General features: G+C 41.5%; 1 protein-coding gene across 1 annotated transcript in view; it reads right to left on the bottom strand.

The window, feature by feature from the left end:
• SLC6A19 (solute carrier family 6 member 19) overlaps positions 1-27,683 on the bottom strand; it is a 77,778-nt gene that overhangs the window by 26,084 nt on the left and 24,011 nt on the right. Inside the window, exons 2-7 of the mRNA XM_048839508.2 lie at positions 26,269-26,409; positions 20,196-20,333; positions 8,785-8,966; positions 7,801-7,911; positions 6,373-6,485; positions 1,805-1,933 (exon numbers count right to left, since the gene is read on the bottom strand). Of these exons, the coding sequence (XP_048695465.1) occupies positions 1,805-1,933; positions 6,373-6,485; positions 7,801-7,911; positions 8,785-8,966; positions 20,196-20,333; positions 26,269-26,409 (814 nt within the window). The remainder of the gene's footprint in view (positions 1-1,804; positions 1,934-6,372; positions 6,486-7,800; positions 7,912-8,784; positions 8,967-20,195; positions 20,334-26,268; positions 26,410-27,683) is intronic.

Genomic DNA, 27,683 nt, shown 5'->3' with positions numbered 1-27,683 from the left:
TACTAAATTTGAATTTGAGGATAGCTTAGCAAACTGGGATGGCCCCACCACATTAACAATTCCACAAAAAGTGGTAAATCCAGCCCATATGGATTGTATAGGTTTCTCATTCTACAGATCCAATCCACATATCTGAGGAGGGTAGATGCATAGCTCTGCACTTTGAGCTGTTTATTTTTGAGGATGTGCCCCAAAGCGCACACACAATTGTTTGCTCCCACAAAGTACTCATATAGGTATGTGCATATTCAAATCTGCACACAGACATCTGGAGACCTGGTGCTGAAAATCTGCCCCTAAATTATGATAAAGAAAAATTATCTAAATCCTGTTCAAATAAACCAAAGTAAAATTACTCACCTGTTCCCACCTGGGTCATGTATAAGTGTATAATAGGGTATACCAGCCATTCTTGTATTTATTATGCAGACATTTTGGGTCAAATAAGGATTTTAATTACTCTTTTTACAATATTTATTGGTAATAGTGAATACAAATATATTCAAAATTATATTAACTTTTACAATTAAAGAAATTATATTCATAAATAGATATCAGCGGAACTGGTTCCGCAAAATAGTTGGGACATATTCATTGCTGGTGTGAGCTTTAATTATTTTTTGTCTAAATCTTCCATGGAAAAGTTCAAATTTTCTTTCAAAAAATCAAAAACTGAAATTCTACAATTCAGAAATTATGCCAGGGCCTCGTGAGAGTTGAAGTTATGGTTTCTCATGCTACCATTCACCTTTATAGCCTGGGTTCTATGGATGGATTATATCTCCTGTGATGCAGCATGGTCTCACCTCACAGTGAGGGGAAATGGCTGCATCATGGGAGTCCCCAGTTTTGGTGCATCATGGGAGATATGTTTATACAGGAGAATGGGGACCTGAGGAAACCAAACAACAACTCTCATGACAAACCATAGCAGGATAACTGAATCAGTAGGGAGTAGAGAGAGCTCAGTGGTTTGAGTATTGGCCTGCTAAACCTAGGGTTGTGAGTTCAATCTTTGAGGGAGCCACTCAAGGACCTGGGGAAACCCTGATATTCTATGAAATAGTTTGGATTCTGGCTAACTTATTTTTGGTTTTCAGGAATGAAAATTCAGTGGAAAACAATTCCTTTTCACATACACACACAAAAAAAATGGTTTAGTGGATAACCCAATTTTCTGCAAAAATATTTTCACTGAAATATTTGACCAGTCCTGAATTCAGTGGTTTATGCCTGATTATGCTAATGGTAAATTGTCTCATTACATGTAAAACTATAGTTATTTCAGTATTCATGGTGGGTATTTTGCCAATTTGATCTACCTCTGTGCCAATGGAAATTGCCTCCTTAATAGCTATTTCTGAAAGAACTATATTGACAAAATTATCTCACAAAATGGAATATCAATGACTGGATGGTTTTAACTCTCTAAAACATCACTGTTCAGAACTTTCAAAGGTTAGGGTGGCTATAGGTGGAAAAGGAGGACTGGTCAAACAACTGCCACGCATTATGGTACCATCATTTTGGTTTATTTACTTTTCCTTTACAATGAAATAAACACATCTTACAAAATCAGATGATCAAAAGTTATTGATCTTGGACATGATCATGATTTTTGTTTAAGTTACAGTCAACAATATGGGACCAGATCCTGTAACTGGTCCATAGGGCTCCTTGTGCAAGCAAGTGCTATTCACATGAATAACAGAATAATTCTAACTGAACTAATGGTGTGGAAAGGCAGGCTGCTTCCACTCATGCTAAACAAAAGTCTGTGTAATTAGGTTTTATTACAATTTACCTGTTGAAACAGTCATCATATCTCTCTGTTGCCCTGAACCCAATGATGGAGTATATGACAGTTGCTGCATAAATGGATGTGAAACCATTGATTATAGAGATAATCACAGCATCTTTCTCACAGTTGTTGCTGTAAATCAAAAGACAGAAACATCAGTGAATTTTCCCAATATATATATAATATTAAAAATTGATTATTGGGATTATCACAGGACCAGGACACTAATTTATATGTATATAAAAAGTTTTCTGAGAGTTTAGAAACAAATCTGTTAACTAGGTTGAGATAAACTTAATTAAAAACTGTATCCTCAAGAACTTTAACATTGCTCAGTCATTTTTGTCTTTAATTAGATTGAAGGAATAACACAGCTACATCAAACTTTCAATACAGTTAAAATTAATCAATCATGTGCAAAGGTTATACTTGAAGAAATGTGTAATTAAGCTAAATTATCAATGTGTCAGAGGATAAATTAGAATAAGAACATAAGAACGGCCATACTGGGTCAGACCAAAAGTCGACCTAGACCAGTATCTTGTCTTCTGATAGCGGCCAAAGCCAGTTGCCCCAAAGGGAAAGAACAAAACAGATAATCATCAAGTGATCCATCTTGTCACCTGTTCCCAGCTTCTGACAAACAGAAGTTAGGGACACCATCCTGGCTAACAGCCATCAATGGACCTATCCTCCATGAACTTATTTAGTTCTTTTTTGAACCCTGTTGTAGTCTTGGCCTTCATAACATCCTCTGGCAAAGAGTTCCACAGGTTGTCTGTGCATTGTGTGAAGAAATACTTCCTCTTGTTTGTTTTAAACCTGTTGCCCATTAATTTAATTTAGTGACTCCTAGTTCTTGTGTTATGTGAATGTAAGAATATAGAATGTAAGAGTATTGCTCTCATTCGCATGCTTGCAAGATGGTTTTGTTGGGGGAAGGGGAAAGGATATGAATAATGTGACTTTTCCTAATCACTGTGACAGAGTGTCAGCCCTAGTGACCAGTTTATATTTTACCCCTTACAAATCATGAACTCTTGCATAGCTTATATTTGTTTTAAGGTTATCTATACAATAAAAAAAGGCTAGAAACTTTTTTTAAAAAAATTATCCTTGACTTGTATCTATCCCCCAAAATCATGGGGACTCTGCAGCTAGAGGCCCTGAGGGCCCCAAATGCCAGTTATCTGTGTGTGTAAATGAAAGCTATCTCTGGCACAAAGAGCACACCTACATTTTTGAGGTGTATTTCACCTCTATTTGAAAACTTCACCTCGGATAAGAGATACTCACAACGATCATGAAACAATGAGAAATTCTGTGCATTCACATCCGGAATAGTGTGCTCAAATAAGTCACGATGCATCACATACACTGTAACAGATATTGCAACCTCATGCAATATCTTTGGGGACCATATTGTATTAAGTTTATATATCACCGTGGGCCATAGATTATATGAAACTCCAAGGAAGAGGGTTATCACAGCTACTCCATGAACCAAAGTAGTGGGGAGTGATTAAAGTGAATCACTTTGTAAACACTTCCAGAGAGGTATCACCCCCTGAGAGGTTTGCATATTCTGGTTCATACTGGGTTTCCCAGAGACCAAGAGACAAAGAAAGGGATTTTTTATATAAAAAGGCTGGGTTTAAACTGACTCAGGGACTTCTTTCTCATCCAGCAAACAAACACCTGATAAATTTAGTGTGCTTAAATCTGTTTATTGTTATGTTTTCTCTGTATGATTTTACTTCAAGAATAAATGTTCTTGCTGAGAAAAAGCTGTGAAGTAACCTGTAACTGCTGGCAGTACACAGTTCATAGCCCTTGGAGAGAAAGCAACATACAGGCCCTGGTTGTTAGGAAGGCTGGCTTACTGAGGATATCACAGGGAGCTGAGCCACCTTAAAACTTTCTGATCAGAAGAGAGTGGGACGAGGATCCCTGCCTAGAGACAGGTGACTGCTAGAGACCTGAGAACCTGACTAGGCACTCCTGGTGTGGACCATGGAGAGGAGTGGATACAGATTCAGTACCCTGAAACCGTGACACACATTACATACATTCATAGAGTTTAAGGCCAGAAAGGACTATTAAGTTATCTAGTGTAAACTTCTATGTCTCACCTGCCACTAAATTTCATCAGGTTTCAGAGCTGTAGCTCACGAAAGCTTATGCTCAAATAAATTGGTTAGTCTCTAAGGTGCCACTAGTACTCCTTTTCTTTTTTGTAAATTTCATCAGTTACCCCTGTATTAAACCTATAACATTTTGTATAATGAGAATCCAATAGCAAATGGGCACAACTGATATTTGGTTACAGAGTGCCTGTAACTTTCTGGTTAGTATAACTCAACCCCCAACTCCATCCATTTGTCATAATTTCTATTGACTTGATAATATATTTTATCTCTCAGTGTATGTAATGTATTTCTTGAGACCAAATCCTGCAATCTTTAGTTTGTCGATTCAGACAAAAAGCTCATTAAAGAACTTAAAGGGAGTTTTGCTTCAATAAAGTGAAGGAAGAAATGCATTATCTGGACACTGAAAAATCAAAGGACTACATTGTCAACTATGTATCAGAGGGGTAGCCGTGTTAGTCTTTATTCACAAAAACAACAGGGAGTCCAGCGGCACCTTAAAGACTAACAGATTTATTTGGCCATAAGCTTTTGTGGGTAGAAAACCCACTTCTTCAGTTGCGTGGAGTGAAAATTGAAGATACAGGCATAAATATATATAGGCACATGAAGAGAAGGAAGTTACCTTACAAGTGGAGAACCAGTGCTGAAGGCCAATTCAGTCAACATGGATGTGGTCCACTCCCAATAATTGATGAGGAGGTGTAGATTGTTGATGATGTGCTGGAGAGGTTTTAGCGGAAGGCTGTACATGATGGCCAGTGGGGTTCTGTTATTTTCCTTGTTGGGCCTGTCCTGTAGTAAGTGACTTCTGGGTACCCATCTCACTCTGTCAATCTGTTTCCTCACTTCCCCAGGTGGATATTGTAGTTACTTACTACAGGACAGGCCCAACAAGGAAAATACACCACTGGCCATCACGTACAGCCCCCGGCTAAAACCTCTCCAATGCATCATTAATGATCTACAGCCTATTGTGGAAAACGATCCCCCACTCTCACAGGCCTTGGGAGGCAAGCCAATCCTCACTTACAGACAGCCCCCCAACCTGAAGCAAAAACTCAACAGCAACTACACACCACACCACAGAAACACTAACCCAGGAACCAATCCCTGTAACAAACCCCATTGCCTTCTCTGTCCCCATATCTACTCTAGTGACACCATCATAGGGCCCAGACACACCATCAGGGGCTCATTCACCTGAACAGCTACTAGTGTGATATATGCCTTCATATGCCAACAATGCCCCTCTGCCATGTACATTTGGCCAACCTGGACAGTCTCTGCTTAAAAGGATAAATGGACACAAATCAGACATCAGGAATGATAACATACAAAAGCCAGTAGGAGAACACTTCAATCTCCCTGGACATTCAATAACAGATTTAAAAGTAGCCATTTTTCAACCACAAAACTTCAAAAACAGACTTCAAAGAGAAACTGCAGAGCTACAATTCATTTGCCATTAATTTGGGCTTGAATAGGGACTGGGAGTGGCTGGCTCACTATAAAAGCAATTTTCCTTCTCTTGGTATCGACTCCTCCTCATCAATTATTGGGAGTGAACCACATTCACCCTGACTGAATGGCCTTCAACAGTGGTTCTCCACTTGTAAGGTAACTCCCTTCTCTTCATGTGCCAACATATATTTTTGCCTGTATCTGCAATTTTCACTCCATGCATCTGAGGAAGTGCGTTTTTTACCCACGATAGCTTATGCCCACAGAAATCTGTTAGTCTTTAAGGTGCCACCGGACTCCTCATTGTTATTGTCCGCTATGTGTGGAGAAAACTCGGGTATAGTATATGAATTGCCATGAACTGCCCAAAGATGGAATTTCTTTAGAATTGTCCTATTTAGGGAGCAGGGATTACCCAGCTGCAGACTTGACTTGGATTCTTCTCCTTACATTTACAGAGTTGTTGAGCCCTACAGAGGCTCTGGCTATCTATGCAAGAGCCTTGTGACTGTGCACTGCTTCTGGACCCCATGGCATGGTGCGTTCTGAACAAACCAAGTTTCCACCGACTGGCCTATTTTGCCATTTCCTCCCCTGCTTTACAGCTTTGCTCTGAAGGGTGAGGGAGGGAAAGGGGGAGGAAACATTCAGTATGTAGTGATTCACATCATACAGGTTTATGCTGAATTCATTAGTATTATAGTGCATTGGTGTGCTCTGCTAGGATACGAGAAAAGAACAAGGGCTTCCAAAGGATGAAGAGAAAAGAGGATTGAAGTTGTACTCTTTTATCCCTCCAAAGAAGATGTGCTGGGTCTGAGTCTTCTCAACTGTTGGAGCTGAGAACCATCCAGCCCTAAATAATTATGCAATTAAAGGGCAGAATCTAACTGCAACACTTTATATCAAGTAATGAAATACTGATATCAAATTGTACTTTTTGTGCTTGCTACTTACTGAATGGAATTGTAACTAGAGAAGGAGATGAGGCCTCCGAAGGCAAGGGAGAAAGAGTAGAATACCTGGGCTCCAGCATCCAGCCATGTGACTGGGTTAGCCAATTCGGTAACCTGAAGTATCAGACAAAAGGCTTCATGAATGTATAATATGACATCTTATGATGTATAAATATTACAGCTTATACTGAATATCAGAAAGTCATAATAGTGACTGGAACAAGATCATTGGAGAGATGGTACATAGTTAATTCTCACTCTTAAAACATGGACAGCAAACAAAATGAGTGCTTTTATAAACTACTTTTCTTTGTGTTTCCTGTGTGTTAAAATTAAATATAAGTAAAATTAAATAAACAAATATATACAAAGACAAGATTATGCAAATAATTGTCTCCCTGTAGGTGACAGTAGATTTCTTATCTCTTTTCTCCAAAAAGTGTTTAAGTTGTACCACTTAATACTGATTGATCAGTAGATAAACCCTGATATCTGGGCTTCCCATGGCAGCTGAACACTTATTTTAGTGAGAAACTGCTCTGAAAATAAACCATTTTAATACAGATATCTGGACAGAAAATTCCAAGATAGGACTATAATCCCATCCTAATTCCACCATTTATGTTTGAAACTCAGGCCAAGTGCTTTCTACTGGTAGAGTATGGAAGCGTTCTAGAAGCAGAATGTAGTAGGAGGTGAGAAAATAGTTCACATTGTTCTGGAATGATCCGTCTGGCCCATTCAGGAGTTCAGCAACATAATTTGAGGGTAGCATATATTCTTTCATGTCTGAAAGAATAATCAGCATGATATGGTGATAGGTTTGAGACCGTAATCACCACTACAACAGAAGACCCAAATGGCTAGCATGCAATTATTAACAATTTCCTAATGTGTTCCTCTAATGAAGTCGTTCCAAAACTTGGTTCATGGCTTGTTCAGGGTAAGCCCGTGGTGGGCCACAAGATGCTTTGTTTGGCTGGGAAAGGGAGCTGCCAGTGGGAGTTGCAAGCAGCCATACCTGTAGACACTCAGGTAAACTCATAGAATACCAGGCTTGGAAGGAACCTCAGGAGGTCATCTAGTCCAACCCCGTGCTCAAAGCAGGATCAATTCCCAATTCTTGCCCCAGATCCCAAATGGCCCTCTCAAGGATTGAACTCACAACCCTGGGCTATCGCTCCCCCCAGCTTCTCACAGCCCGCCAGCAGCTTACCATGAACAAGCCACGAATCAAGTTTGGGAACCACTGCATCTAATGCAAAGAAGGGCTCTACCATCCAACTCAAGCCTTAAGGAAATGGCTTTTAGGATGCCTGAAGGATAGTCAGAATACATATTGATGGAAGGGGTTTATTTTCTACTTGTCATTAATGATACAGATATCTACTTAATGGCCTCATTCACAGACAAAAGAATCCTCACTTACATTGGGAGTGAAGAGATATACAATTCCACTGACTGACCCTTTCAATGTCAAGCCACGGATCAGGAAAATGGTAAGCACAACATAAGGAAGAGTTGATGTTACATACACTGCCTGGAGGAGGAACATATAAATATTTTAAAATATGAGATAAATACTGTTTCGTGAAAAATAGCATAGAAAGAAGGAAATGAGAGGAGAAAACAATGAAATGTGAAACAACAGATAAACAACAGAAAAAAAGTGTCAAATTTGTCATGATTAACATACTGTTGGAACTCTTATGTTTGAGAAATGCAGTACACGTATATTTTGAATTATTAATATATATATTTTGAGTCAGTGCTCAATTTAAGACAGGTTGTAACTCTTCAGCATTGAAATCAGGTCATTCTGTCATGACTGCTAACTATGGGGGAAAAAAATCTACAACCTGATGTCTGATTATTACTGTTGATAATTAGGGGCTATTACAAAAATTTGGGAGCTGCTGAATGCTCAACATTTTTAAAAATCAGGATACTTATTTAAGTGCTTAACTGTGCACTTAGGAGCCTAAATTTAGGTACTCATTTTTTAAAACCTTGGATTTGGTATTCAGATAGTAAATATTGAGGGATGAGCACAAACCCAAATAAGGACATACACATATGATTTGAGAATGGTCATAGCAGAAAGAACATTGGATCTTGGATCCTTCATTAAAGACATCTTAAAGGTAAATAAGTACAGAATGAGAGAAAGGCTTGTTGAGATCAGGGAGCTGGATCCTACTGAATCCACACATAAATTGAATCCCCATCCATCCTACTTCCCTGTTCAAAAGGATTGCTGAGATATATTTTTTTAATTGACATTGGCAATAGTATTACTTTTGCTTATGAAATATGTAGCTTTTATAATGTGACTAGTTTCACATGTCCTCCTGTTAAATAGGGAATCACAATAGAATTTGTATATCTCACTCTCATATAAAACAAAATGTACCTTTCCTGTTGTTTCAATGCCTCTGATTGTGCACACGTACAGTACTCCCCAGGCACATGTTAAACACAGTAAAAGCCACCACTGTATGGTGCCTGAATCATCAATGGAAGTGGAAATATTTAAAGTTTCTCTATACCAGAAATAATCTACAGGAGAACTCTTGGCACACTCTTCTACATAACCTGTAACCATAAAAAAGATGGTCATTCAGTAAATTTATTATAGATATGTAAAATAATTATACACTGATGATCTAATTCTATCCTAAATTACACAACTGTAATCCCACTGAAATTTGGTTGGTAAGTCTCAGAACCTCTTAGAACCTGGTTCCATGGGAAACTAATAGATTCTTACAGAAGGCCAGCCTAATGGCAATTCTCATAGAGATTTTGTTGTTTTATTAAACCTGTTGTTTTATTAAGTCTGTGAAGCTGAATAGGAGAAAGACTCTTGTATATGAGTTTCCTTTCCCGCCTTTTATTGACTGGCTATGAGGCGGTTATGGTGGCTTGGGGAGAAGAAAAGGGGAGGGAAGTTATGAAAACAGGTCCGTTTCTACAGTATGTATTTTGGATATTTTTTTTCAAATAAAAGAGATGTATGCATGGGTGTTCTTCAGGGAGAGCCTCCTTCTCCAAACTCAATTTAAAAAAAAATCTTTGAGCCTTCCATTGTGTTTATCTTGCAAGAGATCTTTTCTGAGAATTCCCTTCTGGAATGTCCTTGAAGCAAGAGTCCCTATTGCCATTAATTGCCCTCTTTCTTCTCAATATAAAGGGCACAATTCTAGAGTTGGAACAATGTACAGGTGGATCTACTGATTGTTGATCTCTCTGCATGAACAGGTAAGTTTGGCTAAATGTAAATGTATACTTCTAGAAACAAAGAAAATAGTGATATGATAAAGGAGTCTATCCTGGGAAGTAGTCACTCTGATAAAAATTTGAGGGTCATGGTGGATAAGCAGCTGAATGTGAGCTCCCAGTGCAACACCGTGGCCATCCTTGGATTCATACACAGGGGAATCTTGAGGAGGAGTAGGGAGGTTTGTATTTGGCACTGGTACATCAGCTGCTGGAATATTGTGTCCAGTTTTGGCATCCACAGTTCAAGAAGGATGTTGAGAAAGGTTCAGGGAAGAGCCACGAGAATGATTAAAGGATTAGAAACCATGCTTTATAGTGACAGACTGAAGGAGCTCAATATTTAGCTTAATAAAGAGAATAAAGGGTGACATGATTGCAGTCTATAAGTATCTACTTGGGGAAAATATTTAATAATGGGTTCTTCTGTCTAGTAAATAAAGGTATAATACGATCCAATGGCTGGAAATTGAAGCTAGACAATAAGGCATACATTTTTAATGGTGAGAATAATTAATCATTGGAACAATTTAGCAATGGTTGTTGTGGATTCTCTCACACTGAACATTTTAAAATCAAGATTAGGTGTTTTTCTAAAACAGACATTCTGGGAATTATTTTGGGGAAGTTCTGTGGCCTGTGTTATACAGAGTGCTTCCTGTCACAGGGCAGCCGGCACCAGTACTCAACGTCAGGGAGACCTGACTCTAGAGAAGAAGCAATGCATTGGACTCACAGTCCAAGATATGCCAGGCTGATGACCACCAAGCTGCAATGGTGGAAAATGAACTAGGCTACAGGACAAGTTCCCAGGAGCTGAAATAGAGCCCTGCAGTTCCTGACAGAGCACTCTGGAAAGCACAGCCAGACATGATTAATTTAATAGACATCAGAAAGTTACAGGAGGTGAAAGTCACTGTGGATGGACAACACATACTGGAGCAGAAAGGCAGCGCTTCACTGAAGGATTTGAAGTTGCAGCTGAACCTGAAGTGGAAGCAAACAGCAACATCCCCACCAGGTCCAGCAACTGCTGTTGGAGGTTGAGCTAAAATGGGAGATGAAGAAAGAAGAGAAAGAGGCTGCTAAAGAAGCAACTTGGGAGTCTGGAGAGGGCAAAGCAACTCAAGACCTCCCAGCTTCAGAGCTGAATAAGCTCACCAATAAACTGAAGCATAAGCATCAACAGCTACAGTTGGAGAAGGAAGCTCTTTACAATGATAGCAGGACCAAAATCAATGAGCTTCAACAAAGGACAAATGACAAGCTGAAACCAAAATCAGAAACTTGGGTGGGGGAGGGATAGCTCAGTGGTTTGAGCATTGGCCTGCTAAACCCAGGGTTGTGAGTTCAATCCTTGAGGGGGCCATTTAGGAATCTGGGGCAAAAATTGGGGATTGGTCCTGCTTTGAGCAGGGCGTTGGACTAGATGACCTCCTGAGGTCCCTTCCAACCTTGATAGTCTATGATTCTATGAAACCGCAACAGCGAAACCATCTCTCTCTGGTGTGTGGGACCAGCTGCAAAGCCAGCAGAAGCAGCATGAAGTGGCTCTGCAAGCCCTCCAGGACCAGATCTGGACATTGAAGACCCAGGAGATGAAGCTGCTAAGGGACCAGAACACAGTGCAAAGCCTAGAACTGCAACAGCGGCAGAATGAGGAGGCAATTGTGAGGCAACAGGATGACATCAACACCTAACTACAGGAATCCTCCTAAGTCAAGGGCCCCCTCCTGTAAGCAAGTTAAGGAACTGAAAGGACTAAAATAGTCCAGGAGAGAGAAGAGCTATGTGAAGAGGGCATGAATATGGACATTGAGATGGAAAACATGGTAACTGTTTACTAAGGGGCTTACGTCCCCACAGAGGAGTGGACAACAATCCAAGCATTCTGGAAGATGGTGCAGGGAGATGGATTCACAACTCAGCGAAGGACTTATAATCAGTGCCTGCCAATACAGAATTGACTATAGAAGCTGCAGTATTGGTGGTAACCTCTACAACTACCCAAGCAAACCCAACTCCTCATGGAGAAGGTTAGAAGACAACCTTAGAAAACATGGTTGCTACAGCCCACAGGGCAAAGTAGAAATCATAGAAGAATCACAGAATCATAGAAGAGTAGGGTTGGAAGATACCTCAGGAGGTGATCTATTCCAATCCCCTGCTCAAAGCAGGACCAACACCAACTAAATCATCCCACCCAGGGCTTTGTCAAGTCCGGCCATAAAAACATCTAAGAGTGGATGTCATAAATATAAAGGGAAGGGTAAACCCCTTTAAAATCCCTCCTGGCCAGAGGAAAAATCCTCTCACCTGTAAAGGGTTAAGAAGCTAAAGAAGGGTTAAGAAGCACCTGACCAAAATGACCTATGAGGAGACAAGATACTTTCAAAAGCTGGGAGGAGGGAGAGAAACAAAGGGTCTGTGTCTGTCTGTATGCTGCTTTTGCCGGGGATAGAACAGGAATGGAGTCTTAGAACTTTTAGTAAGTAATCTAGCTAGGTATGTGTTAGATTATGATTTCTTTAAATGGCTGAGAAAAGAACTGTGCTGAATAGAATGACTATTCCTGCCTGTGTACCTTTTTTGTAACTTAAGGTTTTGCCTAGAGGGATTCTTTATGTTTTGAATCTAATTACCCTGTAAGGTATCTACCATCCTGATTTTTCAGAGGTGATTCCTTTACTTCTATTAAAAGTCTTCTTGTAAGAAAACTGAATGCTTTTTCATTGTTCTCAGATCCAAGGGTTTGGGTCTGTGGTCACCTATGCAAATTGGTGAGGATTTTTACCAAACCTTCCCCAGGAAGTGGGGTGCAAGGGTTGGAGGATTTTGGGGGGAAAGACGTGTCCAAACTACATTTCCCAGTAAACCCAGTTAAAGTTTGGTGGTGGCAGTGGAAATCCAGGGTCAAAGGTTAAAATTAATTTGTACCTTGGGGAAGTTTTAACTTAAGCTGGTGAAAGTAAGCTTAGGAGGTTTTCATGCAGGTCCCCACATCTATACCCTAGAGTTCAGAGTGGGGGAGGAACCTTGACAGTGGAGATTCCACCACCTCCTAGGTAACCCATTCCAGTGCCTCACTAGTGAAATAGTTTTTCCTAATATCCTATCTAGACCTCCCCCACTGCAACTTGAGACCATTACTCCTCGTTCTGCCATCTGCCACCACTGAGAACAGCCTAGCTCCATCCTCTTTGGAACCCCCGTTCAGGTAGTTGAAAGTAGCTATCAAATCCCTCCTCATTCTTCTCTTCTGCAGACTAAATAAGCCCAGTTCCCTCAGCTTCTCTTCATAAGTCATGTTCCCCAGCCCCCTAATCATTTTCGTTGCCCTCCACTGGACTCTCTCCAATATGTCCACATACTTTCTGTATTGGGGGCCCAAAACTGGACACAATACTAAAGATGTGCCCTCACCAGTGCCGAATAGGGGGGAATAATCACTTCCCTCGATCTGCTGGCAATGCTCCTACTAATGCAGCTCAATATGCCGTTACCATTCTTGGCAACAGGGGCAGACTCTTGGCTCATATCCAGTTTCTCACCCACTGTAATCCCCAGGTCCTTTTCTGTAGAACTACCGCTTGGTCAGTCAGTCCCCAGCCTGTAGCAGTACATCAGTAGCAGTGCATCTGCACTTCCATCCTAAGTGCAGAACTCTGCACTTCTACTTGTTGAACCTCATCAGATTTATTTTGACCCAATCCTCCAATTTGTTTAGGTGACTCTGGACCCTATCCCTACACTCCGGCATATCTACCTCTCCCCCATCTTAGTGTCATTCGCAAACTTACTGAGGGTGCAATCTATCCTGTCATCCAGATCATTAAAGAAGATGTTGAACAAAACTGTTCAACCAACCCCTGGGGCACTCTGCTTGATCCCGGCTGCCAACTAGACATCAAGCAGTTGATCACTACCCATTGAGCCCAATGATCTAGCCAGCTTTCTATCCACCTTATAGTCCATTCAGGCAATCCATACTTCTTTAACTTGCTGGCAAGAATACTGTGGGAGACCATTATCAAAAGCTTTGCTAAAGTCAAGGTATATCACATCCACCACTTTTCCTATATCCACAGAGCCAGTTATCTCATCATAGAAGGCAATCAGGATGGTCAGACATGACTTGCCCTTGGTGAATCCATGTTGACTGTTCCTGATCACTTTCCTCTCCTCCAAGTGCTTCAAAATGGAATCCTTGAGGACCTTCTGCATGATTTTTCCGGGGACTGAGATGAGGCTGACCGGATTCTCCTTCTTCCCTTTTTTAAAGATGGGCGCTATATTTGCCTTTTTCCAGTCGTCCAGGACCTCCTCCAATCGCCATGAGTTTTCAAAGATAATGGCCAATGGCTTTGCAATTACATCCGCCAACTCCCTCAGCACCCTTGGATGCATTGCATACGGCCCCACAGACATGGGCATGTGCAGCTTTTCTAAATAGTCCTTAACCTGTTCTTTCACCACTGAGGGCTATTCAGTTCCTCCCCATACTGTGCCGCCCAGTGCAGCAGTTTGAGAGCTGACCTTGTCTGAGAAGACCGAGGCAAAAAAAGCATTGAGTATTTCAGCTTTTTCCACATCATCTGTCACTAGGTTGCCTCCCCCATTCAGTAAAGGTCCCACATTTTCCATGACCTTCTTCTTGTTGCTACCATACCTACAGAAACCCTTCTTGTTACCCTTCACATCCCTTGCTAGCTGCAACTCCAGTTGTGCTTTGGCTTCTCTGATTACACCCCTGCATGCTGGAGCAATATTTTTATATGCCTTCCTAGTCATCTGTCCAAGTTTCTACTTCTTGTAAGTTTCCTTGTTGTGTTTAAACTCACCAAAGATTTCGGTGTTAAGCCAAGCTGGTCACCTGCCATAGTTGCTGTTCTTTCTGCACATCAGGATGGTTTGTTCCTGCACCCTCAATAAGGCTTCTTTAAAATACAGCCAGCTCTCCTGGACTCCTTTCCCCCTCATATTAGCCTCCCAGGGGATCCTGCCCATCAGTTCCTTGAGGGAGTCAAAGTCTGCTTTTCTGAAGTCCAGGGTCTGTATTCTGCTGCTCTCCTTTCTTCCTTTTGTCAGGATCCTGAACTCGACCATCTCATGGTCACTGCTTCCCAGGTTGCCACCCACTTCTAATTCCTCAATCAATTCTTCCTTGTTTGTGAGAAGCAGGTCAAGAGGAGCATGGCCCCTAGTTGGTTCCTCCAGCACTCGCACCAGGAAGTTGTCCCCAACACTCTCCAAAAATGTCCTTCATTGTCTGTGCACTGCTGTATTGCTCTTTCAGCAGATGTCAGGGTGATTGAAGTCCCCCATGAAAATGAGGGCCTGTGATCCAGAAACTGCTGTAAATTATCCGAAGAAACCCTCATCTACCTCATCCTCCTGGTCTGACACCTACAACGACATCACCCTTGTTGCTTCTGTCCCTAAACTTACCCCAAAGACTCTCAACAGGCTTTTCTCCAGTTTTATACTGGAGCTCTGATTAATCATACTGCTCTCTTACATACAGTGCTACTCCTCCAGCTTTCCTCCCCTGCCTGTCCTCCCTGAATAATTTATACCCATCCATAACAGTGCTCCAGTCATGTGAGTTGCCCAACCAAGTCTCTGTTATTCCAATCACATCATAGTTCCTTGACTGTGCCAGGACTTCCAGATCTCCCTGCTTGTTTCCCAGACTTATCATAGAATCATAGAATCATAGAATATCAGGGTTGGAAGGGACCCCAGAAGGTCATCTAGTCCAACCCCTTGCTCGAAGCAGGACCAATTCCCAGTTAAATCATCCCAGCCAGGGCTTTGTCAAGCCTGACCTTAAAAACCTCTAAGGAAGGAGATTCTACCACCTCCCTAGGTAACGCATTCCAGTGTTTCACCACCCTCTTAGTGAAAAAGTTTTTCCTAATATCCAATCTAAACCTCCCCCACTGCAACTTGAGACCATTACTCCTCGTTCTGTCATCTGCTACCATTGAGAACAGTCTAGAGCCATCCTCTTTGGAACCCCCTTTCAGGTAGTTGAAAGCAGCTATCAAATCCCCCCTCATTCTTCTCTTCTGCAGGCTAAACAATCCCAGCTCCCTCAGCCTCTCCTCATAAGTCATGTGTTCCAGACCCCTAATCATTTTTGTTGCCCTTTGCTGGACTCTCTCCAATTTATCCACATCCTTCTTGTAGTGTGGGGCCCAAAACTGGACACAGTACTCCAGATGAGGCCTCACCAATGTCGAATAGAGGGGAACGATCACATCCCTCGATCTGCTCGCTATGCCCCTACTTATACATCCCAAAATGCCATTGGTCTTCTTGGCAACAAGGGCACACTGCTGACTCATAACCAGCTTCTCGTCCACTGTCACCCCTAGGTCCTTTTCCGCAGAACTGCTGCCTAGCCATTCGGTCCCTAGTCTGTAGCTGTGCATTGGGTTCTTCCGTCCTAAGTGCAGGACCCTGCACTTATCCTTATTGAACCTCATCAGATTTCTTTTGGCCCAATCCTCCAATTTGTCTAGGTCCTTCTGTATCCTATCCCTCCCCTCCAGCGTATCTACCACTCCTCCCAGTTTAGTATCATCCGCAAATTTGCTGAGAGTGCAATCCACACCATCCTCCAGATCATTTATGAAGATATTGAACAATATTAACTTCTTGCACTTGTGTACAAGCACCTAAGATAACTACCCGATTGCCCGGATTTCTCAGTATGAATCAGGAGGCCTCCCCTGTTGCACCCTCCTCCTTGTGTTTCCTCCTGGTATGTTACTTCCTCACTTACCTCAGGGCTTAGGTCTCCATCCCCTGGCTAACCTAATTTAAAGCCCTGCTCACTAGGTTAGCAAGCCTGCTTGCAAAGATGCTCTTCCCTCTCTTCATTAGGTGGATCACATCTCTTCCTAGCAATCCTTCTTCCTGGAACAACATCCCATGGTCAAAGAATCCAAAGCCCTCTCTCTGACACCACCTGCATAACCACATATTTACTTCCACAATTTACTTCCCTACCTGGGCCTTTTCCTTCAACAGGGAGGATGGACGAAAACATGACTTGTGCCTCAAACTCCTTTACCCTTCTTCCTAGAGCCACATAGTCTGCAGTGACACACTCAAGGTCATTCTTGGCAATGTCATTGGTGTCCACGTGAAGAAGTAGGAAGGGGTAGCGGTCCGAGGGCTTGATTAGTCTCAGCAGCCACTCCATCACATTCTGAATTCTAGCTCCAGGCAAGCAGCACACTTCTCGAGTCTGGTTGGCAGATGGATTACTCCATCCCCATTAGGAGGGAGTCCCTGACCACTACCATCCATCTCCTCCTCTTGGGAGTGGTGGTCGTGGAACCCCACATCCCTAGGACAATGCATCCCATGCCTTCAGGTCAATGGGGTCTCCTTCTGATCACCGCACAATTCAGTGCATTACAGGACCAAAATGTGGGTAGCGCTGAAGGAAATAAAGGAAATACACTCCTCAAGAGACTGTACCCTGTCTCAAGCCATGAAACGAAAGCAAGAGTTAGCCTATCTGATGATAAAAGCAAATGACAGGGAATGACAGTACTTGTTGTTATTGAAGGATCTGAGGGAGCTCCATGAAAAATCCTTCAACAGTCCCATGGTATCAAGACCCAAGGTAAGAGAATTGAACTCCTAGAGGGTGACAAGGCAGCCCTCAAGAGGGGATTGAGTCCCAGGAAATGTCAGACAACACAGGACAGATGGGGTGAGGCAGTGCCTCAAACACCTGAAAGGGAAAGTTGCTAGGCTGGTGAGGAAGAAAGTCATCCCCAAAAAGGAGCTGAAGTATAAGAGGAAGGACTGAGACATAGATTTTGGAAACAGCAGTACAAAACCCTAATCAAAGTGGAGCTAAAAAGAAGTCTAGCTTAAAGGTAAACTGGGACCCTTCAAGGGAGGAGAGTAAAAGTGATTATCCAGTGGATAACACCACACATGAAGTGATGTGGATCCAAGAGGCTCAGAAATGGGCTCTCATAAGCTGTTTACTGAAGGCTGTAGGAAAAAAGATTAGATTGGTAATAATCAGAAACTACAAGGGAGAATTAGGCTAGATGTAAGACAACATTAACTCCAAAAGATGTACCTGGAAAATCTATCCTGGAAGGCTGTATCTGAGAAGATCAAGAAGCAGCCTGACTCAGATTTGCCAATGGTGAGAGACTAATGCTGTTAATTATCTCTGATGCAATCAGAGGACTGGCCATACGAAATGTACAACTGGTTTTGAATTATGATGTACCAGAAACTACAGAGGAGTTTGTTTGCCACACAACCAATGTAGGACTTTGGCGAACATGACTTGCAATATTGTCATACTTGGGTGATGAGAATAGAAGAATGGTTAAAGGATTTGCAGACTTCCTTGTCAATGAGAAGGACCTCCCTGGCTGGAAGAAATGATTGCTAGGTGACCTATGTCTCAGTCCTGGAGAATGTGTTTAATAAGGTCACCCTAGTTGAGCCCATTTAGACATAGGCAAATACCGAATCTTGCCTTGGGAAGGGCAATGTTCAGTTTTTAAAAGGGGGGAGGGAATACATCACAGGGTAGCTGGCCCCTATAGGGGTGGGGGTAAGGCACCCAGCTTCACCTGTGACAGGATCTGCTAAGGAGAGTGACCCACCCCAGATGTACCTGCAGATAGTTAATTGCCCAAGTAGCTGGGAAGCAGTTAATTAGGTAAGAAATACCTGGGCCTAATAAAAGCTCATGAGGGCTTAGTCAAGAAGCCAGGACAGAGGAAGCCCCTGAGGTAAGAGACTTCTCAAGGGAGCTGGTTAGGAAGCTATTCCAAGTGATGTCTACCTGGAAAGCAGAGGCCCATGGAATAGGCAAGGGACAGGAACAGCCCTGGAGAACAAACTGAGTGTGGAACCTCCTTGGAAGCTACCAGTGATTTGCTCAACAAAGGGGAAAGAGTGGCAGCCAGCTAAAAACCCAGGAAAGGCCCAAGCTTCCAACAGGAAATTCTGCCTGAGAGTACTCCATGGCTAGAAAGGCAAGATATAAGATTGATTAAACCAGAGGTGGAGAGTTCCCAGTGGAGCAGCTGACTGAAGTTTTCATTTATGTTTTCCTTTTTCTGTTACAATAAATGAGACCATCAGAAGAGGTTGCTCATTCATACTAGAAAGGCCTGCTTGGTCTTATACCCAGATGGGAAGAAACTGAGACAGAGGCTCACCTGCGACACCATGCCTGACTGCAAGGGGGTGGGGAGCACTTCCATCTCTGTACTACTTCATACACACACGGTCAGTGTTCATCAACCATTAGTCTTTCCATGTAGTGGGGCAATATTTAAGCATTTGTTGTTGGTTCAAGGCAATCTGTTCTGAGATCAACACCCAGAATTGGATCTTTTATAACTGTGTAACCTAAATATCATTCTGGTCTGGACTACCAGAATATGCAGCTCTTGTGCCACATACATTTTGTCATTAGTGGTTACTATTTTCTGAAATAGTGCAGTTGAAAAGTTGTATCTAACATGTCTCACCTCACTGAGATGTATTCATATGTCACAAAATTTTGCAGCCTCCTCTCATATTTTAGGTAAATAATTTCCAATCTGTTCTCTTCTCTGCCACAGACTGGAATGTTCAAAGCTGCCTAAAGGTTTTAGATGGTCATTTCCCATTTGAAAGCTCCTAGGCATCTTTGAAAATCTCAGACACAGTGTTAAAAGTTGTTAAAAGAAAACTATCAATTTCACTTGTGACAGAAATCTGAAGTTTCAAAGATGATGCTAAATTAATTTTCATATGTTTCTGAGTTTGTTTATACAGAGTGGGGCTCTTTATAACTTTAAAATTTGATTGTGCTAGTGTGAGAAAAATGGGTACATTCTATCTTTGCATACCATGAAGCATACAAAAGCATTATTGAACTCTATCTTTTTTAACCTACCAAGATTTTTTTTTATGGTGCCAATAATCCTCCATTTTCCTAATCTCCAAAGTGCTCCTGAATACTAGTGTTTGCACTGGATCTTGTACTTTTGCAAATACCGTATATATGGGAAAATACATGTATCAACTCTCTCCTAGTGGCTCGGGTTCTAAAGAGGTTACAATGTGTCAGTTATTTCATCTAAAGGCTGGAATAATAACTCCAGAACACAGATTTCACTTAAAATGTCAAAATGTATAGTGAATACTTTTCTGCAAAACTGAAATATTAAAATATCAAAATACTCCCTGATAAAGTTATCGATACAAGGTGAGTGAGTTAATATCTTTTATTGGAGCAACTTCTATTGGTAAGAGAGAAAAGCTTTCGAGCCACACACAGCTTGTCCCTCTCACCAACAGAAGTTGGTCCAATAAAAGATATTACCTCATATCTACCTTGTCTCTCTAATATCCTGGGACCGACATGTCTGCAACTACACTGCATACAACCCTGATAAAGTTGGTATGCTATGTTATTTTTATACAAAAAAGTTCTTATTGAATTAATTGCTAATGACAAAAAGTGCTTTACAAATGAAAATCCTGTTTCATAATCTGTACCAGTTCTGTTGGCATTGAGTGGGCAGTCACTCCAAGGCAATGGCTCCTGGAAAGAGTTGAAGAAATACCACATCACCCAGGCAATGATAGTGTTATAGTATAAACCCACCAGGAAGGATACAAGCATTGCTGCTATACCTAAAAAAAAAAAAAAAGGAAAAGATTATAATATGCAGCTTTTAGTCGTTTTTAAAGGAATGTTAAAATATATCAACAAAAATATAAGACATTATAAAACTAAGCCACCAGACTGATCTCAGTCAATTATATGAATGCTGTGAAAATTTGTATCTTGACAATGTAAATTAATAGTTTTTTTTTTAATGGATATAGATGAACACAATTCTTGTATTCTAGACACAAAGTAACACATATTATACATACAACCTCTCCATATAAACAACATTAGGGTTACAAAGGCAACTGTATATTTGGCATTCCCTAACTTTTGAATGCTTGACTTTGTAATCTTAACATTCTTTTAACATAAACTTAGGGTTTTATAAATGAAATTTTCTAGCAAGCAAACAAAAAACAAATTCCATTATTTTTTAATCATCTTGATCCCACATGGGTAATCAGCAGGCTTGAGATATTTAGCTAGACAGCACAGTCTTCTGTCACTCAACCTAATGGAGAACTTTTAGCAGAAGTAGGCTGTTATCCTCTATGCGGTCTAGCTAGTAGGGGAGAGGTGAGATACTCATTTAGGTTTACAGGTATTTGCTAGACAGCAGAAGAATGTTGAGACTTGGGTATCCTGGGTTTAATTACATGTTCTGGAGGATCATGTGCTCTAATGGTTATAAAACTTCTGTTCCTGTGTCCAAGTTCCTTCCTACCTCCCTCTGCTGTAATACCATTCCCAACCTAGTCTATTTGTTTATGTCCCTGTCTTCCCTTCTGCTCCTCACCCCCTCTGCATTTGAGTTCAAGAATATACTTCTCCTCCTTCACACTGCTGGCATCAGCAGGGAGAGCACTGAGATCACAGGAAAGAGTGAGTCTCCCTGATCTCAGTTCTGGTGATTGATGCCAGCTGAGAGGAGCATTTCCAGGGAAAATCATGGGGACAGTGGGACTTCTTAAAATCATTTCATTATGATTTCTGAGATCAAAATTATATCTTTTTCCCAACACTCATTCTGTGAGAGAGCTGACCATTATAGCTGAAACTTTCCAAAAAAAAATTCAGTCTGATGCAGACACCTGGCATGAAAGCTACCAACTCTGCACGTAACAACAAACACTAAAAAATGACAGCAACGTATGTTGCATTTTCACCAAACACTTGTATAACCCTCTTTATACCCAAAGATAATTAAGGAGTAGATTGTGATTCAGACTATATACCCATTCAGGGGAGTAACCCCCAGCTCACACTCCCACTTGAGCCATCTGGACCTTGGGTATAGGTGAGTAGTAGTAAACAAAGTTATTTCTGCTCTAGAGTAGGTAGGCAGTGACTAGGTGGGAAATGGACAGAGTGGTTGGAGCCTGGGTTCTGACCCCCACCTTGCTGGTAAGAGTAGCTGAGCCAATGCTGATGTGGTTAGATGTTGATAGATGTTTGGCTGCGTATATGTGTTCCCTCTGTGTGCTGCCCCAGCCCTGCGCAGACAGCTGGCATGGCAGACCTCGAGCGAACCGCCCAATGATATGGTAAGAGACAAAAGCAGCCAGCCAGGTTTATTGTCAACGAAGCATGGTACAGATTCTACTGAGCCTGCAGATTCTACTGAACCACTAATAAATGTATGCCCTTAACAATGGACCAGCTCAGTGAATGGTGGGACTTTCCATTCATCCCTAGGCCAGACAAAGATAGTCCCTCTGAGATACATCTTTATACCCTGATACAAACAAGTTAGTACTCTCCCTTTGACATAGTTAGTTAATGTCCCGATTTGCCTAGTAACCACCTTGTACATGTTGGTTCGATCAAAATATCTCTATTATGTATTGTCATCCTGACCTTATCTTTTAGGAGGGGTCAGTGTGTCCCTGTTATCCTTGGGGAATGTTTTTGTATCATCCTTGGTATCAGGATGTGTTTGCGTAAATACTCTGTGCTTAGTACTTCTTAAGAATGTGCATTTCTGCAATATTCGCCCTGTTCTTGCTAGATTCTGTGAGCAGATCCTGCCTCATACCAGGCCTCTAATACAAGGGTTTATGTCTCAGGCTCTCTTCCTACTACAGCAGGATGGGGTAGAAAGTTAATGATGGTACGCAGGATAGCATTAATTTTTCTACACACCCCCTTCCCCCGCAGGAGCAAGGAGGAAACAGGAGAGAAAAAATCCCAGGTATGTCTCTGAGTCACAATACTTCCTGAAGCTACTCCCGGAGTAAGGCAGTTTATGCACCACCACTGGCTCAGGCCTAAAGATTTTGCCTGAAGACAAAAATCTAGCCCTACACATTGAAAACATAGGGCCAGATTCAGATAATCTTACTCACTTTGACTAATACCTTACTCCACAAGTGGGCTCCCTGACTTCAAACTAAAGTAAGAGAATCATTTGGCATTAAGGAAATTATACAAATTTTTAAAATAAAATCATAACTTTTAACAGGGTCTGAACTCATTACTTTTTATATAAAACAAATATTTTAAGTAACTAAACTAAACTGATTTTTGTTACTATCCATTGGAATGTCAAGATCCAGTGTGTAACGCATGCTGGGCATATGCTGCTTTAGAATACATTCTTCCCTTGGTGAGCATGCAACTCCCATTAGCAGAGATGTATCTCTGCAATAGTTTAGAAGGAAAATTTTGTACTCCACTTAGCTGTACTGACAGCAGAAAGAAATGAGTTTTTACAAAAATTAAAGATATGATATTGAAGTGACTTTAGTGACTGTGATGTGTCCCATACTGACAGCCCTGAGAACTAGAAACCTCTTCCTGGAGAATAGGTACAGCATGGATAACAGCAGTAGTACAAGCTTCCTCACCAATGTGCGTTATCAACATTTTTTACAATTTCTGGGCTGAATGAATAATTCTAACTCCACAAATTCAATCTTTGGCTTCTGGTGAGACTACCAGCATGGGTGCAGAATAGTCCAACTATAACAGTGTTTTTTGTGGGTCCACTAGTATCCAGGTTGACTCCACAGAATTACTAGGTCATCAGATAGCTGCCAGATAGTAATTAGTGACTAGTGATTAGAGATCACTACTGACCTGGGCTAGATTCAAACCAGTTACCTACAGATAAAAAGCTTCTCTGTATTTATTACCCAGCCTTGAAGCTGGGAATATCATTACAAAGTTATTCATTATGTAAAAAGTCACCATCTATAAAGTGTGAAGATTTACCTGTGGATTGTATCTCACTGTAAACACGCACTACTAGTGAGAAATGAGCATACTAATGCACTCATAAAAAGTAACATATGTCCCTAAATCTTCAGATTGTTGTAGAAGGTTTGCATTTATTTGCAGTCATTTTGTTCATGGCAGGTTAGCTAGACTATTTAGCCACAGTCCTGAGCAATGGGTGGTGCATAAGCTACACCAGCCAAGGAGTCACTGTGCATAACAGATACCTTTCTGGGATGTAGAAATTTGCTGCCAGTATAGCCTAACAGCAAATTATGATAGCCCTGCACTGGCTTATCTGAGAAGCAGGAGTGCAGTACTCTTGTACACCCAGATTGAAGTGCCCAGTAGCATGCACAGAGATCTTACCATCCCTTAAACTGTGCATGGTCCAAGTCACAATGTAGCCTTTTGATTTAAAAAAGTGGGGAACTCTCTGAAGACATCCAGAATATTTCTCAGTGAGAATTAGGCCCTATATTTTAATGCTCTTTGACTGCACTATTTAGAGGATGTCTCTTGCAGGAAGTTTACCAAGATATATCTGTTGAAAGCAGATTGCTTTCCTTTTCAGGGGGGGAGGGATAGCTCAGTGGTTTGAGCAGTGGCCTGCTAAATCCAGGGTTGTAAATTCAAACCTTGAGGGGGCCATTTAGGGATCTGGGGCAAAAATTGGGGATTGGTCCTGCTTTGAGCAGGGGGTTGGACTAGATGTCCTCCTGAGGTCCCTTCTAACCCTGATATTCTATGATTCATTATTTCAAACAAACAAGAAAATATTGAAGTTGCTGGAACCAATTAAGGCAGGCTAATTAGGACACCTGGAGCCATTTAAGAAGCTACCAGAATCAATTAGGACAGGCAGGCTAATCAGGGCACCTGGTTTTAAAAAGGACCTCACTTCAGTTAGTAAGGTGCGTACGAGGAGCTGGGAGCAAGAGGGCACAAGGAGCTGAGAGTGAGAAGGCATACTACTGGAGGACTGAGGAGTACAAGCATTATCAGACACCAGGCGGAGGGTCCTGTGGTGAGGATAAAGAAGGTGTTGGGAGGAGGCCATGGGGAAGTAGCCCATGGAGTTGTAGCTGTCACAAAGGTGTTACAAGAAACACTGTAGACAGCTGCGATCCACAGGGCCCTGGGCTGGAACCCAGAGTAGAGGGCAGGCCCAGGTTCCCCCCACCCCCTCAACTCCCTATTGGATGCAGGAGGAGTTGATCTGGACTGTGGATCCCACCAGAGGGGAAGGTCCCTGGCCTGTCCCCCAACCCAGTAGGTGGACCATTAGAGACTGCAGGAATTGTTCTCCTTCCTTTTACCCATGCTGGCTAATGATGAGGTTAGCTGAGTGGATGGCAAGTTTGAGCCACTAGCAAAAGTGGCCAAACTGTGGGCTGCCGTGAATCTCTGAATGGAGCAAATCCGCCAATCAGTGCAGGACCCACCAAGGCAGACGAGGAACTTTGTCACAGTACCTTCTTTGTGTTCTGTCAAATCTGCAGTGAAAGTGTTCTTAAAATAACAACATGTGCTGGGTCATCATCCAAGACTGCCATGACATGAAATAAAGGCAGAATGCAGGTAAAACAGAACAAGAGACAAACAATTCTCCCACAAGGAGTTCAGTCTCAAATGTAATTAACTCCTTATTTTTTTTTATCGAGCATCATCAGCATGGAAGCATGTCCTCTGGAATGGTGGCCGAAGAATGAAGGGGCATACGAATGTTTAGCATATCTGACATTTAAATACCTTGCAACGCCAGCTACAAAAGTGCCATGCGAATGCTTGTTCTCACTTTCAGGTGACATTGCAAATAAGAAGCGGGCAGCATGATCTCCTGCAAATTTTAACCAAACTTGTTTGTCTGAGTGATTGGCTGAAGTAGGGTTGAGTGGACTTGTAGACTCTGAAGATTTACATTGTTTTATTTTTGAATGCAGTTTTTTTTGTACATAATTCTACATCTGTAAGTTCAACTTTCATAATAAAGAGATTGCACTACAGTATTTGTATTAGGTGAATTGAAAAATACTATTTCTTTTGTTTTTTACAATGCAAATATTTGTAATAAAAATAAATATAAAGTGAACACTGTACACTTCATATTCTGTGTTGTAATTGAAATCGATATATTTGAAAATGTAGAAAATATCCACAAATATTTAATAAATTTCAATTTGTGTTCTAGTGTTTAACAGTGCGATTAATCGTGATTAATTTTTTTGAGTTAATCATGTGAGTTAGCTGTGATTAATTGACAGCCCTATTATTAATGTATACAATGTTGTATACCAATTACCACTTATGACTGACAGACATGGAGACTGAACTCCTCCAAATAACTCAAAATAACTACAGCACAAATTGTTGGCACACTTAAAAAAGTTAATTCCAATTCTAGAGAGAAATTGTTCTAGCCATATTCCCCATTCTCAGAGATATTCCCTGTCACCTGTAATCTCTCTAAAACCAGGGTGCAGTTTTTAAGTGTGCCCACTGTTCCTGTGCACTGGGAATGGGACATCAAATAGTTATCAGATGGTAACAGCTTTGGATCACTACTAACCTGGGCTGCATTCAGGTGGACAATGTAGAAGTTAGTCTCTGAACTCATAATTCATCCCCTGAGACATTCATTCTGCTCCAAAGTAAAACAATAAAGCCTCAATGGCAAAATTAATAATGTGGGCTTTTGTGCATTCTGTTTGGTTTAGTTGTAAGCTTCCTGAGACTTACCTACTCCCTTCAGGGTAGGATGGATAGAACTCCAGACTCCCACACTGCCTTTTCTCAGTCTTTGACCAATGGCAAACTCAAGATGAAGCAGTGGGATACCTTCCAGGACAAGCAAAATGAGAAAAGGGATCATAAAGGCTCCTGAAATAAAAATAAAAATATTTCATACATGTGAAATACGATTCTGAAGCAGGAATTTCAGTTTTACACGGGAATGATGAAGCTATATGGAAATTATAGCAGAAGGAAAACAAGATGTAAAAATCTTTGTAGAGAACACTTTTCTCTGAACAGTGTTTTTGACTAATCTTATTTTTGATAATAACTGGTACCATGAGACCAACCAATCTGGCCTGGCTGCCAGTCCTGTCCAACATCACCCCTTTTGACATCAGGCAACAAGTCACCTTGTGGAATTTGCTCCTTAATGTGCAAAACATGCCATATCTACCCCTATTTAAAGATGTGCTTAATCGACTCATCCACTGTTTTAGCTCCAGGAATCCCTGTAAGACATTTCTTCTAAAGAAATTTGATGTCACCTCCAGAAGGCATACTAAATGACAAAGAAGAAGCATCAAAAATAGCCAATGCCTGTCTTGTGACAGGACCAACAGTCCATCTCCCTGTGTGTAAAACTCAATCACTTCAATGTACAGTGATCAGATGTGCTGCAAATGACGGTAACTGGAGTCTTTAAGACTCTCCCCTTTGCCACTGTGGTCAGTTAGAAGATGTAGGCCATATACTTGCAGGCTCCACCTATTGGCAAGCGCTGCCTGGTTCCCTCAAGGACTTGCAGAGTGCCCTTTCCTCAGCTATTGAATGGTTAAGACATTTAGACTAACACACTTGACTTAAATATCCATGTGCATAACAATTTGATATCCAGATTGTTCAAAGGAAGAACTTTATTGAATCTATGACTTCAACCAAGTGAGACTTATTTCTTCCTACAGTAACAAACAGGCCAAAACTGTGCACCCAATAACGAAACTCAGAAGGGGCACTCCCTTGCATTGTATGGGAATTGTGGTTAGCTGCTTCTGTGGAACTGTCACCCTCTTTCTGGCACCGTGTAGAAGATTCTCTTTGGGGTTGGGATTAATGCATTGGCATGAGTGGTAGGGACTGGTTGGGATGCAGGTGAATATTGGCAGGACGGGGCAGTCCTGTATTGCGTGCAGGCAGTTTGGGGCAGTGGCAAGGGATATATCTTCCTCCTAAATGCCTAAATGTGAAAGGTAACCCAACTTTTTTAAGGTGGGGAGAAGGGGGGAACAATCTCAGTGAATGCCATGCCTCAGTGTAGATGGCCTTGGCTCCTGCAGAAACCAGTGAATCTACAGAGTTTCAAGGTCTCAAGACCCTACAGTTCTTTCTGGAGGAAGTTAATTCCATCTGCCAAATGGACC

This window comes from Caretta caretta, chromosome 2, assembly GCF_965140235.1.
Source record: "Caretta caretta isolate rCarCar2 chromosome 2, rCarCar1.hap1, whole genome shotgun sequence".
NCBI lineage: Eukaryota > Metazoa > Chordata > Testudines > Cheloniidae > Caretta > Caretta caretta.
This window is presented reverse-complemented; position numbering and strand designations above follow the sequence as displayed.